General features: G+C 39.7%; 1 protein-coding gene across 3 annotated transcripts in view; it reads left to right on the top strand.

The window, feature by feature from the left end:
- The window catches only part of zc3h4 (zinc finger CCCH-type containing 4), a 38,572-nt gene that overhangs the window by 12,992 nt on the left and 10,134 nt on the right, over positions 1–15,446 (top strand). For all 3 annotated transcript variants that reach the window (XM_059951010.1, XM_059951009.1, XM_059951008.1), the window contains exons 5-9: positions 639–1,168; positions 6,776–6,889; positions 10,818–10,931; positions 12,631–12,738; positions 13,758–14,107. In XM_059951010.1, coding sequence (XP_059806993.1) covers positions 639–1,168; positions 6,776–6,889; positions 10,818–10,931; positions 12,631–12,738; positions 13,758–14,107 — 1,216 coding nt within the window. The remainder of the gene's footprint in view (positions 1–638; positions 1,169–6,775; positions 6,890–10,817; positions 10,932–12,630; positions 12,739–13,757; positions 14,108–15,446) is intronic.

Here is a 15,446-nt window from a genome sequence, read left to right as displayed (position 1 = left end):
AATGCCGACTGTTTACACTTTTTCAAAGCTGCTGACTGACTTGCTGAGTTCCTCCAGAATTTTGTGTGAGTTGCTCTAGATTTCCAGCATCTGCAGGTCTTCTGATGTGTGTGTTACCATTGATGGTAATTGTTTTGGAATTTCTGCAATGAATCTTTATGCCTTTCTGCTTTGAGAACTCTCTTAAAAAACCTCCACCACCTGTCCTAGTAGATGTTTACATGGCCTTGTGCCATATCTCTCTGGATAATTCACTAAGATGCAGAAAAAACTTTAGCAGCAAAAACTCAACTGGATGTTGCTGTGTTTTATTAGTAGTTCTTCTCAGGGTTTATGAACAATGTTTATTCTTGTAATTACTTGTAAGTTTTGCAATGTCTATGAGAATAAGGGTTTGCTGTTTGAGTTTTGCTGAACTCAGATTTGGTACAGTGGAAGCATTCAAATTCACTTATCAGAATGAAATACAAATAAATCTCCACATGTTTAGCATCAGAAACATAGAAACACAGAAAACCTACAGCACAATACAGGCCCTTCGGCTCACACAGCTGTGCTGAACATGTCCTTACCTTAAAAGTTAAATTCTCATTGAATATTCTAATTAACCTTTTCTCATCTCCTGTTTTTAACTGCAGGTCCTATGCGAGGTGGTGGGAGAGGTCGCGGTATCCGAGGCAGAGGAGGCCGAGGAAGGGCCCGTGGACGGGGTGTAAGAGGAGGCAGAGGAGGAGTTCATGGTCAGAGCCATGGGCCAGGGGCAGGGCATGGACCTCCAGAACATGGACCTCCAGATCATGGACCTGGGTCTGCACATGGGCCATCAGGTCAAGGACCAGGACATGGGCCCCCTAGCCATGGACATGGACAACCAGGCCATGGACCTTCGTGTCATGGTCCCCCTCCCAGCCACGGACCTTCAGGACATGGGCCCCCTCCAGGCCATGGATCTGGGCTAGGTCATGGACCCTCTCCAGGTCATAGTTCTGGGCCAGGGCAAGGGCCTCCAGGACATGGTCAGGGGTCAGGACATGGACCTGGCCCAAGTCATGGGCCAGGACCAGGATATGGCCCTCCTTGTCATGGACCTCCAGGGCATGGACCGCCAGAACACATGATGGATCCTCCAGACGATTGTGAACATGACCTTTATGATGAAGATATGCCGGTAATTAGTTTAAATTCTTATTCTGTTTATTAAGATAATGTTTGAGATATATTTTGTAAGATAAGGGAATATGTAATAGAATCTGGAGGGTAGATGGTAATTTTGTGATGAGGATAGAATTGGATGTTTGTAAGATTGGTGTGAAAATGTGGTCATTGGTGTGGACTTGTTGACAATGACTGTGAGTAGCTGTCTCCAAAGAGCTAAATGCTGTAAAAGAGTCAAGCCATTTGCGGCTTGGTTCATTTCTGAATCTGTACTTCCAAAAATGTTTTTATTAAATAAAGTGTAATCAACCAAAGTCTGAACTTGGAAAAGACCAAGGAAATTATTATGGATGTTGGAAGATTCAGATGAACTATTCCCCCTCTGTGCATACGTGGCTCCTCTGCAGAGAGAGTTAAGTGCACCAGCTTCCTGGGAGTTCACATCATGAATGACCTCATGTGTTTCCTCAATATCACCTCTCCTGAATAAGAAGGCACAGCAGCGCCTCCACTTCCTGAGGGGATTGAGGCAAGCGAGGCTCCCCCAACTCCCATCTTAACAGAATTTTACTGGAGCACCATTGAAAGCATCCTGACAAGCTGTATCTCCATCTATTACGAGAGCAGTAGAGCATTGGACCAAAAGTCCCTACAAGGACGGTGAGAATGGCTGAGGGGATCATAGGGGTCTGCCTGCCATCCATTGGAGACATTTACCAGGAGCACTGCAGTGCAAGGCACTTAGTGTTATCAGGGATCCCACCAATCCATCGGGCATCTCTGTGACTTTCTACCATCAGACAGGAGACTCTTTTGTATAAAGACAAGAACGGTCAGGATGGGAAACAGCTTCCCTCAGGCCGTTAGGCTTCTGAACTCCCTGCCGCTTCGCATTCAAAGTGTCACCGGATAATTTGTACTCTACACTACAATATTTGATTCATGCACTTTACTTTGTTTATCTGTGTGTAATTATTCTGTAGATTTAATTCTTACTTTCTTGGATTATTGCCTGTTATGTGTGTTATGTGTACTATTGTGCTTTATATCCTGGTCTGAAGAAATGTTGTCTCATTTGGCAGTATACATGTATATAGTTAAGTAACAATAAATTTGACTTGACTTGAGTTAATCCAGCAGCACCTCACCTGCCAATTCTGCCACCACCTCTCTACTAATTCATCATCATCCTTGCACTTGGTTATCTAAAATCCTAATCCAGGATGCGCTGTGGTGTCCCGGCTGGATCACTCGGGGAGGCACCTCTGTCTGGAATATATCTACTAAATCATTCCAGGTTGAGTAACCAAGTCATATCAGCGGTAGAGAAATCATTGGAGAAGATTATTTGAGTTAGGGTATGCATGGATTTATCGGAGTAGTCAAAATGGCTGTGTATAGTAGAGGTCATGTCTTACAAATTTGATTGATTTTTTTTTGAGGAGGTGATGAAGGTCATTGATGAGGATAGGACAGTGAATGTTGTCTATGTAGCTCTTAGTAAAATATTTAGCAAGGTCCATCATGCCAAGCTACTGCATAAGATTAAGGCAGAGTGAATAATTAATGTGGAGGATGTGGAGACTTGGTAGATTGGATTCAGTGCTGGCTTGGCCACACAGACAGTGCAGTAACGCAGGGTGGTATTCTGACTGAGGGTCTGTAACCAGTGGTGTTCTGCTGGGATCAGTGCTGACAAACTTTTGTTTGTGATTTATATAAATGATTCGAATGGAAATGTAGGTGAACGAACAACTCAACATTTGGCAGAGTTGTGTGTAGTGAGAAAGGTTTGTCAAAGGATCCAGTAGCATATAGATCAGTTGAAAATACAGACAGAGAATCCACAGAGAGGTTAATGTGGACAATTATGAAGTGTTGCATATTGGAAAGTGAAATATAAGATGAAACTGCAATAAATTGTAGGACCCTTTGGAATATGGACATACAGAGGGACCTCAGGGTGCAAATACATAGGTCTGTGTAAGTGGTAGTACTAGAAGAAAGGGTGTTAATGAAGGCGTACAACATATTTGCCTTCATCAGTCAGGGCACTGAGTATAAAATTTGGCAGGTCATCTTACAGCTGTGCAGTATAAGACTTTGGATAGGTCACATTTGGAGTATTATGTGCCGTTATGGTCTCTGGATGTGGAGATTATCAGGATATTGCCTGAATTTCAAAGTATTAGTTATAAGAAGAGGATGCATAAACTTGGATTGTTTTCTCTGGCTTGGTAATCTTGTAAGTATATAAAATGGTAAAAGGTGGAGATAGTTAGTTAGAATCTTTCTCCTGCATGGAAATATGAAATACTATAGGACAAAGATTTAAGGTGAAAGAGAGGAAAGTTTAATGAAGATCAGTGAGTTTTATTTTTCCACGGAGAGTGGTAGGTGCTGGGGAATGTGCTGTCAGGTGAGGTGTCAGAAGCAGAGATGACAGCAACACTTAAAGAGGCATTTAGACAGCCACATGAATAGGGATATAGATGATGTGCAGGCTAATGGGATTAGTTTAAATTCTCATCTTAGTTGACACACAGATACCAGTGATATTAAACCTGACTCAGAGACATCATGGTTTCTGTGGTCCATATTGTACAAAACATTGAACAAGAAAGTAAGTATTGTGCAACTTGATTCATGCCTTTTAAATGTTTTAATGTATTATGTACAGTGACACCAGTACCAGTACATTTTGGTCCAATTAAGCGGCTGCTCCAATTAGCCCAAGTTTCATGGAAATACTTAGAAAGGCACAAAATAGACAAACTGAGTAACAAATTATGTTTTAGATAAAAAAGAACAAATTAGAGCACTATCTCTAATTTATACTATAGAACTGTATAGATAGATAGATAGATACTTTATTCATCCCCAAGGGGAAATTCAACATTTTTCCAGTGTCCCATACATTTATTGTAGCAAAACTAATTACATACAGTATTTAACTCAGTATAAATATGATATGCATCTAAAATCACCCTCCCAAAAAGCATTAATAAATAGCTTTTAAAAAGTTCTTAAATAGTTTACTAAAGTGCATTGACTGGTAACTTAAGCTCAGTCCTAACCCCGGCACTTTAACATGTCTTGCCCCTGGTGGTTGAATTGTAGAGCCAAATGGCGTTGGGGAGTAATGATCTCTTCATCCTGTCTGAGGAGCATTTCATTGACAGCAACCTGCCGCTGAAGCTGCTTCTCTGTCTCTGGATGGTGCTGTGCAGAGGATGTTTAGGGTTTTCCATGATTGACCGTAGCCTACTCAGCGCCCTCCTCTCTGCCACCGATGTCATACTCTCCAGTTCTGTGCCCACGACAGAGCCCGCCTTCCTTGCCAGCTTATTAAGACGTGAGGCGTCCCTCTTCTTAATGCTGCCTTCCCAGCACGCCACCACAAAGAAGAGGGCACTCTCCACATCTGACCGATAGAACATCTTCAGCATCTCACTACAAACGTTGAATGACTCCAGCCTTCTGAGGAAGTACAGTCGACTGTGCTTTCCTGCACAGGGCATCTGTGTTGGCAGTCCAGTCTAGCTTCTCGTCTAACTGCACTCCCATATACTTGTATGTCTTAACCTGCTCCACACATTCTCCATTAATGATCACTGGCTCCATATGAGGCCTAGGTCTCCTAAAGTCCACCACCATCTCCTTGGTCTTGGTGATAATTTCCTAATGGTTATTCTTGGAGGAATTCATCCAGTGTACACTGCCATGTTCTTTTGATTGACTGTAAATGAACAAAATCAGTACAGTATGTAGTGCAGATAATGAATTAACTTCATACAATTCTTTCAACTATAGCATTCCTCAAATCTTCATTTTCATTGTAACACTCAAGACAATTTGTCATTACCTTTCAGATCTTCGTAGTTCCTAACTTGTTGAAATAGTGAAATCATTTCACTTCGCTCCTGGCTGTTTCTGGCATCTCCAAGCCTGAATGGCTTGAAACTGCAGTGAGCAGAACAATTCAGAATTGTCTTACTGATTATTTCTCGTCAACTATCAGTGACAAAAAATCATGGGTTTTTGAGTATAAGCACATGCAACTGATGCTATTTAAAAACTGTTCACTCTAAGCATAGTGTAGTGTCTAACAGCTACGCAAATGCATATGACTAAGGTTAGGTAGAAACTGTTCGGCATGTCTCCTGCCCCAGTTAAGCAGCGTAATGTCCCAAATAAACAAAGGAAACCCCAGCTATTTTCTTGCCCAAATAAGTGGCTTCTCGAAGTGGATCAATGGCCCAATTGGCTGGAATTCACTGTCTTTTCCTTTGCATTATCCATGGAAGTATTTCATTCCCTCCCATTGATATCCCTATTTGATCGAGTAGACTGTTTTACTCTGTGTGTCTCTTTACAGTAGCCAGTTTGTGCCAGAAGACAGTTGGTAATGAGATTGTCATCTGTTTTAATTTTGCTCATTAAATATTAGTTAGGACATCATGGAAAACTTCCCTGCTTTTCTTAAAAATTTTCCTATAGAATTTCAGAAAAATGTGGCCAAGACAATTAAAATTTCCTCAGAAATGTGAACACTTAACAGTGCAGAACTTCCATATTATTACAGCGAAGGGACAGCTTGGATTTTTATGTTCAGGCCTGCAGGATAGAATTTGGATTCATTGTTACCATCTGAGCTGAGGCTGACATATGTAATGGTGGATTTATATCTATGCATTCTTGCCAAACATTTCCTATAGACCGAGCATGAGATATTAACTCATCTAAAGAACTTGTTTCTCTCTTCCAAACATTCTGTAATTAGAGTCATAGAAAACTACAGCACAGTTACAGGCCCTTTGCCTATCTAGTCCATGCTGAACCATTTACACTGTCTAGTCCTTTTGACCTGCACCTAAACCTTCCATTTACTTATCCAAACTTCTCTTAAACATTGAATTCAAAATCACATTCAGCACTTGTGCTGGGAGCTCATTCCACACTCACCACTCTCTGAGTGAAGAAAGTTTTCCTCATGATCCCCTTACACATTTCATCTTTCAGCTTTTACCCATGGCGTCTAGTTGTAGTCTCACCCAAACTCTGTTGCAAAAACCTGCTTTAATTTACCCTATCTATACCCCTCATAATATTGTATACCTCTATCAAATCTCCTCTCAGTATTCTACACTCTAGGAACAGAAGTCTAACCTCTTCAGTCTTTTGTTATAACACAGGTCCTCCAGTCTTGGCAATATCCTTGTAAATTTCCTCTTTACTTTTTCAATCTTTCCTGTAGGTAGATGACCAGAACTCCACACAATATTCCAGATTTGGCCTCATCAATGTTTTTATACAGCTTCAACATAACGTTCCTACTCCTGTACTTAATAGTTAGTTTGATTTATTAAGACCAATGTGCCAAATGCTTTCTTTACAACCCTGCCTACCTGTTATGCTGCTTTCAATAAATGATGGATCAGTATTCTTCATTTCAATTCTTCATCTAATCATAAAAACTGCAGTTTTTAAATTAAGTTTTGTAGTTCATTCAATTTGCATACTGCATGTGCTTGCTTAATTTTGATTTAAACATGCTGTTTTAGGCTATTGAACATGTTTATCTCATTTACTCCATGACAGTTTTTGTTATGTCTTCTAGAACCTTGATGATGGAATGCGTATGAGGAGCATGCATGATCATGGTCATCAGCCATGTGCAGAGAAGAAAGGAAAAGTACTTTGCAAGTTCTTTGTGGAGGGTAGATGTTCAAAGGTGAGAAATGTCTTGCTAAGCTGAGTAACTGGTACTTTTGAATTGCTATGTCAATGTATTGTACAGTCAGCCCTCCTTATCCGCGGATTCAACCAACCACGAATCGCGAAAACCCGGAAGTGCTCTTCCAGCACTTGTTGTTTGAGCATGTACAGACTTTTTTTCTTGTCATTATTCCCTAAACAATGCAGTATAACAACCATTTTACATAGCATTTACATTGTATTAGGTATTCTAAGTAATCTAGGGATGATTTAAAGTATACGGGAGGATGTGCATGGGTTATCTTGCATTGGAATCGAAAAACATCTTAAGTTCTCTTATTAAGTAAGTCAGAACAGGTACATCCAGTATTATTTAGTGTCAGTTAGTCAAACGTTTGTCTTAGTATATAGTATATATTTTACCTTTCTATGTATATAAAACACTTAATGTATGTTTCAGCGCCGGGCTTGTGAAGAGAAGTTCTCGGGACTTAGGACAGATCACTCCCTAGTGCGCTTTCCACCGTGCCGGGTTGATGTGGAGGATCAAAAACTCAAAACTCCAAAACCTAATAATTAAACCACTGCGTTGCTTAGTGATAATTGTAGCTTTCATCGGGGCAGGGCCTTTCTCACTTTATCCTTTAAAATTGTCCGATCGTTGACCGACCTAGCCTAACGCTTTTCCAATGATCGATTGCGTTTCACCTCTTTCCGATCACTTTATTATTTCCACTTCGTTTTCAATTGTGATTGTGATTATTTTCGTGAGCAGAAACACTGCGCATTCAGAGCTCTGGCGCTGGGTGACAGGTTAAATAAGGTCTGGGGTTCTGCTGGGTCCTAAGGTCCACTGGATTGAGAAAGGTTGAATAAGGGACTTGAGCATCCGTGAATTTTGGTATCCACGAGGGGTCCCGGAACCAGTCCCCTGCGGATAAGGAGGGCCGACTGTAGTTACTGATATTCAGTTAATTCTCTATTAGAAATTAGACTGAGTAAATGTTTTCTAAGGAAGTAGTTTGACTTATTTTATTAATTTGCATTCATTTTCTTGGAAACAGTTCATTATTTTAACTAATTCACCTGGACAACATATTTTGGTTTTTTTTGCATAAAATATTTTTGTTTTGTACTATTTCTCTGTTGGCTAAGGCTACAGGTTATTAAGTTCATGATTCTGTTTTGCCAATATGACTAATTAGGATATGCAATTGCCTTGATCTTCAGTATTTCTTCCTTTTATTAAACACTAACATCCATATGTCTTCCTCAAGTAATGAGTATTGAATGTAAATCCAATTCTTAACATTTGACTAATTTCTATTGCAACACCAACAAATTACATTCAATACAACCGGTTGCCGATTACATTTTGACTGTTCAACCCAGCCACCCCCAACCATCATCCTTACCCCCTCTCCACCCTCTCACTCACCCCCACTCCTCTCCCCTCCACCAACCAACTGAATAGTATTGCATATACAGACAGAGCATTCCTATTTTAACAGAAGATCTTTTAAGTTAGATATCAAATTTGTCCACATTAAGATTGTGTTTGGTCGTGCATCATTTACTCTTGCTGATGATATTCCAGGTAAAAAATGTCCAAACAGCTCTAAAGCCAGTGAGTACTTGAAATATCAAGTTTCCAACGCTGGACTACAATCTTCTTAGCTGCAGTCAGGCTTGCCAGCCAGAATTTGCATGTTTTCTCAAAAGGGAAAGGTGGGAGTCATCATTTAGTCATCATGTACATCATGTACAATCGATAATTGTACCCTCGTTAGTTCTGTAAGAGTACAGATAACCTTCCCCCACAAACCAAAAACCCCTGGACATTCCCATACAACATGTATAAGAGTCAACGGTTCCATGGGGGCAAAATGAGCAATATGGGTCAGGAACCAGTCCCATTTGATGTCTAATTCTCGGTGTTAGATATGCATTATGACAAAATTTTAAGTGTATATACCGATGATTTGGGTTTTTCGAAGCACCGGCAACATTATCCCAAATCACATCCCAGTTTAAGTCTTGTCCCAATTCAGATACGTCCCTATTCCAGGCTTTCATTCCTGATGTGGGCATATATTTCTGGAAGTTTAAATTATCATAGAATATGACACTATTTGTCTTGGAGAACTCTGTTTCCAACTTAAAATGGGATGGTCCTTTACATCTGACCACCAGGGAACCCCATAGGCTTTACAAGCTGATCTTACTCTAAAGTAGAAGAAAAGAGAGCGTTTATCAATATTATACCGAGATACCAGTTCTTGAAAGCTAAGGATAGTACTTGCCCCCCCAGTGTCACTTTTTGACCATATTTGATAAAACACTGTTTATATTCTTTTTGTCTGGTATGCTTTCTTAGTGATATTCTGTTCCAGTTTCAACCACATCTTTACCAAAGGCACCAGTTCATAAGAAATTAGGAGCAGGATCACTAAGCCTGCCCTGCCATTCAATACAATCATCACTGATATACCCAAATCCTCATCTCCCCTTCTGTGTCAGCTCTTTTGGCTCTTAATTCCTTGATCTTTGAATGATGCGTTGAAGATGCAAGGTGATGATTAATGCCATGGGCAGTGGTGCCAGGATTGATCCCATTGAAACATTATTCATATTTTAAAAACTAGGCAACGAGGTTCATGGCAAAGTCACGTCTGTGGTTTTGCACAGAAGTTATGGTTGTACAGTAACTAGAAGGACAAATATTCTCCAGCAATGCATGTCCAGATTATAGTATTTTTATTTTGTCCATACAAGATGGAGGAGAAATGGAAATATGAATCAACTTTTATTTTGAAACAAGTTGGTAATGCAGTTAAGGTTTTAAAAAAATCTAACTGTGGAGATATTGACAAGAAGATTCAAGCAAAAACATTAGTTGTAATTATATTTGCTCCCAGCTTGAGTTCCATTGTAGTCCACTTACAGTTTAATTGGCTGTTTTAATTTCAAACGGTAGCTCTTGTACTCTTTGGATGCTTGTTCAAGTGTATGAAATTTATGTTCAATTAGTTCAATTTATAAAGGTTTGGCTTTCACGTGTCCTTGAGCTTGAATAGCAACTGATGCTGCTCCTGTATGTGCATGTAGCTTGTAACACTCAGGAAGTTTTAAATTAGATAAAATGACTGTCTCAGTTTCCTCTGAATTATTCAACAACCATTCCAAAATCTAAAATTCTCAATTCACATCTTGAGTGCAAGACCACTACGGTTTCAACTTTTAATTTTAGCCACAATAGAACCCAAAAAACTTACTTAGATGTTCCAAATTTTATATTTGCCCGACAAATATTACATTAGCCTTGCATATGCTTCAAAAATATGTTTTTCCAGACTATAAGAATATGATGGACAGAGTGTTGGACCAATGACAGTTGATTGTGAATACAGATTAGAACTCGGTTTAGAAATAAAACATGAAATTGTGAAATACAGGTGGCTTCAGATGACTCCGAATGTGCATTGTTACTCTGTCATCATGTAAACCAAAAGTCGATTAATTAGCCTAAAGTATTTTGTAATAGCAGAAACATAGCTTGTATTGCCAAATAATGATGATAAATGGGAAGAAAAACTTTTCCAAACTGGAACAAAAAAAATTAATTCAAACTATTGATACTGGATACAAACTTGTTCTAAAATTTCAAGTATAATTTCAAGTAGTTTTGCCCATCTTTGTTGTGCAGTGAAGATTGAAATGCATCTGTTTAAATCTTATTTTTTTACTGCAAATTCTGTAATTTCACAGTTTACTTTATCTTTTGAGTTTCTTAAAAAATATGTTCAATTCCTTCTTTACTTGCACTCAGTTGACCTACTTCTTCATTGTAAACATTTGCCACATTGAGAATTTTTCGAATGTTTAGGTACATTTGAAAGTGGCAATATATTCAGTGTATTCAATGTATTCCCCTCTTTCTACAGGGGGATCAGTGCAATTTCAGTCATGATTTGGGACCACCAAGAAAGCGAGAGCTCTGCAGATTTTACTACAATGGATTTTGCGCTAAAGCAGAAAATTGTTTGTACATGCACAATATCCTTTACTGGTGCTGAACTAACAGTATGATTCTTTCCTGTTTTTATTCAGGCTGCTGAGGAAGGCAAAACTGATTTTATGAACTTGACGGCATAAACACTCGGGTGCAGTACACGTCAAAGTTAAATCAAACTTAAAACCAATAGAAACTTAATAAGTACTTTGATAGTAATTCTTACACATCAGATAAATTGATGTGATAATGATTGATGAAGCAATCAAAGGATTCAAAATTTACCTTCCACTGACAGAGTAATGCACTTTTTAATGTCAAAAATCCTACATTTTGCCTCTATTTTCTTGAAGTTGTGACAGGAAAACTTCTCCTTCAAGTGTTCATTGTACGGAAATTTCATTAAAAATGAAGCTTAATCATTAAAATGAAGCTCATTACTTCATTAAAATGAAGCTTATTACTGAATTTAAACCCTCAATGGTATGCTAAACATCACAAAAGTATAGTGGGAGGCTACATACTATACTCTAAATCCAAAGCTTTGGTTTTTCAGGAATCTTAATCATCTTTTGGCCTGTACAATTTTATCCTTGATCAGGTTAATGATATTATTTACAGTCATGCCAATATTTGGCTTTATACTATTTTAATCAAAGCAGAACTTATTGGAATTTTGTTTACTACTTGCAAGTGAAGCATTTGATTCTGAATACTGGCTTTATTAATCGTGGCCCTGAGTGCAGATGTTATGTTGCAGTTATACAGAATGTGGGAGTCCATATTCAATATTGTGTTCAGTTTTGATCATGCTGCTGTAGGAAAGATATCATTAAGCTGCAAAGAGTACAAAGAAGATTTATGAGGATGTTGCCAGGTCGCAAAGGACTGAGTTTTGGAGAGAGGTTGGGCAGGTTGGGACTGTTTTCATTGGCGTGTAGGAGAACAGAAATATATCACATCATGAGGAATGCAAGTTGGGCCAGTATTTACTGTCTTGGGAGTCATGAACTAGAGGGCGTAGGCTTAAGGTGAGAGGCAAAAGATTTCACAGGAACCTGAGGAGCAATTTTGGTTTTAAGTCACTTTAAGGAATGAGCTGCCAAGGGAATTGGCTTAGGCAGATATTGCACATCAACAAAATGTAAAAGTACATGGACGGGTACATGATTAAAAAGGTTTAGACCAGGGGTTCCCAACCTGGGCTTCCCAAACCTCTTCTATAAAAAAAGTTGGAACCCCAGGATTAGACAGACATGTGCCAACCAATGGCAACTGGGACTAGCTTAGAAGGGCAACTTGGTTGGCATGGACCAGTTGCGCCAAAGGGCCCATTTCTATGGTATATGATTCTTTGACTCTGGAATTATTTTTGTCTCAATTTTCAGTCCAGCATCTCAACATACGCTAATTAAGCCATGTTTACTCTTTTTTGTGTAACCTCACTCTTACAGGCGTATTTACACTCCCATGATTCTCCACCAGCCAGCTACACAATCGGTAAATTACAGTTGCTAATTAATTTAATGACCAACATGCCCTTGGGATTTGAGAGGAAACCCATTCAGTCACGAGAACTTGTAGCCTCCACATAGATAGCACCAGAGGTCAGAATGTAATCCGAGTTGCTGTGGCTGTGAAGCAGCCCTGTGGAGTATTTGGTAGCATTTTGGTTAAACTACTTGTGGTGGAAAATGTTATTGTCTTTTCATTATTATTATTATCATCTTTAACATTTTTTACATGAATTTCCTTGCAAGTTCTTTCATACGACAGGTAATTGTTACCAGGGAGATGATTGCAAGTTTTCCCATAGGCCTCTAACCGATGAAACCAGGGAGCTACTGGATAAGGTAATGGAAACTCAAGATTTTGTATCCCAGTTTTCTCTTGTCATCTGGGATACTGTGATGGAGAGCACTCAATAAATGCACTCCTTACACACAAACATTGCCTTGTCATTCTGCTGTCCGTTGCACTGAGCGTATGTACTTCAGTGTCATCCCTGGCATATTCTCATAATGGTCCCAAACCAAGCTGCTGCGTTCAGGTTGGCTCGGCAGAAAATTCCATTTCTTTAGTAATGGAGATGTGTAAGTATGTGTATATATGTTTTGTATACTGTATTTAAGTTAGATACTTATGCTTATTTTATAATAGGATTGTAACTACATTGTGTGGTGCATAATAGTCTTAATTCATGTGTTGTCTTAAGTTAATGTTGTTTGCTAATTAAAGATTGTATGTCCTAGTACCAAATTAAATGGAGCTCTTCGCCCTCAGTAAGGAAGAGAGATAGGGGCTGCCAGGAGAGCACACTGGACAAAAATAGTACGGAGCTAGTATAGTTTTCTTTTTGTAAATATTGGCAGTTTTCACTATTTTCACTAATTTCATAAGTTTGATTTTTGAAGCAAATAATAAACACCCTTGCACTAAAGTGCTCAGCAACTCCAGCCATTTTTCCTTTGGTCATAATCCACATACCTAACAGATACAGGATGGCAGCCTCTAGTATCTTGCTTGAGTGATCATTTGCTGGTTAACCTTGTCAGCAGATTATTTTGTTGGATGATGGATGGTGAGGCCAGGGTGTGGAAACACTTCTAAGCTTTGTTTATCTGTCTCCAAGGTCCACCTAGAAGCACATTAACCAGCAATTTATTCAGTTGTAGTTCAAAAGCAAGAAAGCATTGGCTGAAATGTTAGATTCATATGAGCTTGCAAAAGTGAATTAAATAATTACATGGAGTTAAAAGTTAAAAGGCTAGGGAAGGGAGCTGTTTAGATAGGTTCTTTAAAACTTCTGTGCTCTTTCATCCATAATTCTTTGAACTGGTGATTATACTGTGGGCTTCACCTTTCCAAACAGATGTTAGCCAGTGAGGCAGAAGCTGGTGCAGAAGATGAAAAGGAAGTGGAAGAATTAAAGAAGCAAGGAATCACGCCTTTACCGAAACCCCCACCTGGAGTTGGGTTGTTACCCACGCCGCCTCGACCTCCAATGGGACCTCCTTCAAATATGCCCAATGCTCCACGGCCACCGATGATGGGACCACTGCCTCCAGGTCCTCCACCGCCTGGTCCTCCACCACCAGGTCCTCCACCTCCAGGACCCCCACCACCTGGACCTCCATGTTTACCAGGTCAAAAGAAGATCCCCTCTCTCTTTGAGATTGTTGTTCAGCCTACTCCACACCTTGCCCATAAAATGGGAATGAAGTAAGAGCACTGATGAAGTTTTGTTTTTATAGTTAAATAGTTTTTATGAGAAAGTAATTTTTATAAAAATCAATTTATGTGATAATATTAATAATTATTAATATGTAAAAAGTAAAAATAATTATTAATAATTGTGTGAATTATACATTATGTTTCTATTTATGTAATTAAGTGGCTGGGAAAATCCTGGAGTTGTTATTTTAGTCAGAGCGTGAAGGGATATGGGGAGAAGGCAAGAGATTGGATCTGAGAGGAAAACTGGATCAGCCTGATGAAATGGCAGAGCAAATGATCTTATGAAGGATGTGATACAAGGACACTTAAAGAAATACACCAATGGGAATAAACATGAAAAGACCACAAGACAGAGGAGCAGTATTTGGCTTTTCGGTCTGTTGTGTCTACTCCGTCATTTCATCATGGCTAATCTACTTCCCTCTTAGCCCCATTCTCCCCATAACCGTTCAAGTCCTGATTAATCAAGAGCCTATCAACCTCCACCTTAAATGCACCCAGTAACCTGGCCTCCACAGCTGCCTGTGGAAACAAATTCCACAGCTCACCAACCTCTGGCTAAAGAAATTCCTCCTCATCTCTGTTCTAAATGGACGTCCCTGAGACTGTTCCCTCTGCTCCTAGACTCCCCCACAAAAGGATATATAGACAATAGACAATAGGTGCAGAAGTAGACCATTCGGCCCCTCCAGTCTGCACCGCCATTCTGAGATCATGGCTGATCATTCACTATCAATACCCAGTCCCTGCCTTGTCCCCATATCCCTTGATTCCCCTATCCATCAGATATCTATCCAGCCCCTTCTTGAAAGCATCCAGAGAATTGGCCTCCACCGTCTTCCGAGGCAGTGCATTCCACACCTCCACAACTCTCTGGGAGAAGAAGCTCTTCCTCAACTCTGTTTTAAATAACTGACCTCTTATTCTCAATCCATGCCCTCTGGTACTGGACTCTCCCAACATTTGGAACATATTTCCTGCCTCAATCCTATCAAATCCTTTAATTATCTTAAACGTTTCAATCAGATCCCCTCTCAATCTCCTCAATTCCAGCGTGTACAAGCCCAATCTCTCCAATCTCTCTGCATAAGACAGCCCTGCCATCCCAGGAATCAACCTAATGAATCTACGCTGCACTTCCTCAATTGCCAGAATGTCCTTCCTTAAACCTGGAGACCAAAACTGTACACAATATTCCAGGTGTGGTCTCACCAGGGCCCTGTACAAATGCAAAAGAACATCCTTGCTCTTGTATTCAATTCCCCTTGTAACAAAGGCCAACATTCCATTTGCCCTCTTCACTGCCTGTTGCACTTGCTCATTC

Source organism: Hypanus sabinus, chromosome 26 (assembly GCF_030144855.1).
Source record: "Hypanus sabinus isolate sHypSab1 chromosome 26, sHypSab1.hap1, whole genome shotgun sequence".
Classification (NCBI taxonomy): Eukaryota; Metazoa; Chordata; class Chondrichthyes; order Myliobatiformes; family Dasyatidae; genus Hypanus; species Hypanus sabinus.
This window is presented reverse-complemented; position numbering and strand designations above follow the sequence as displayed.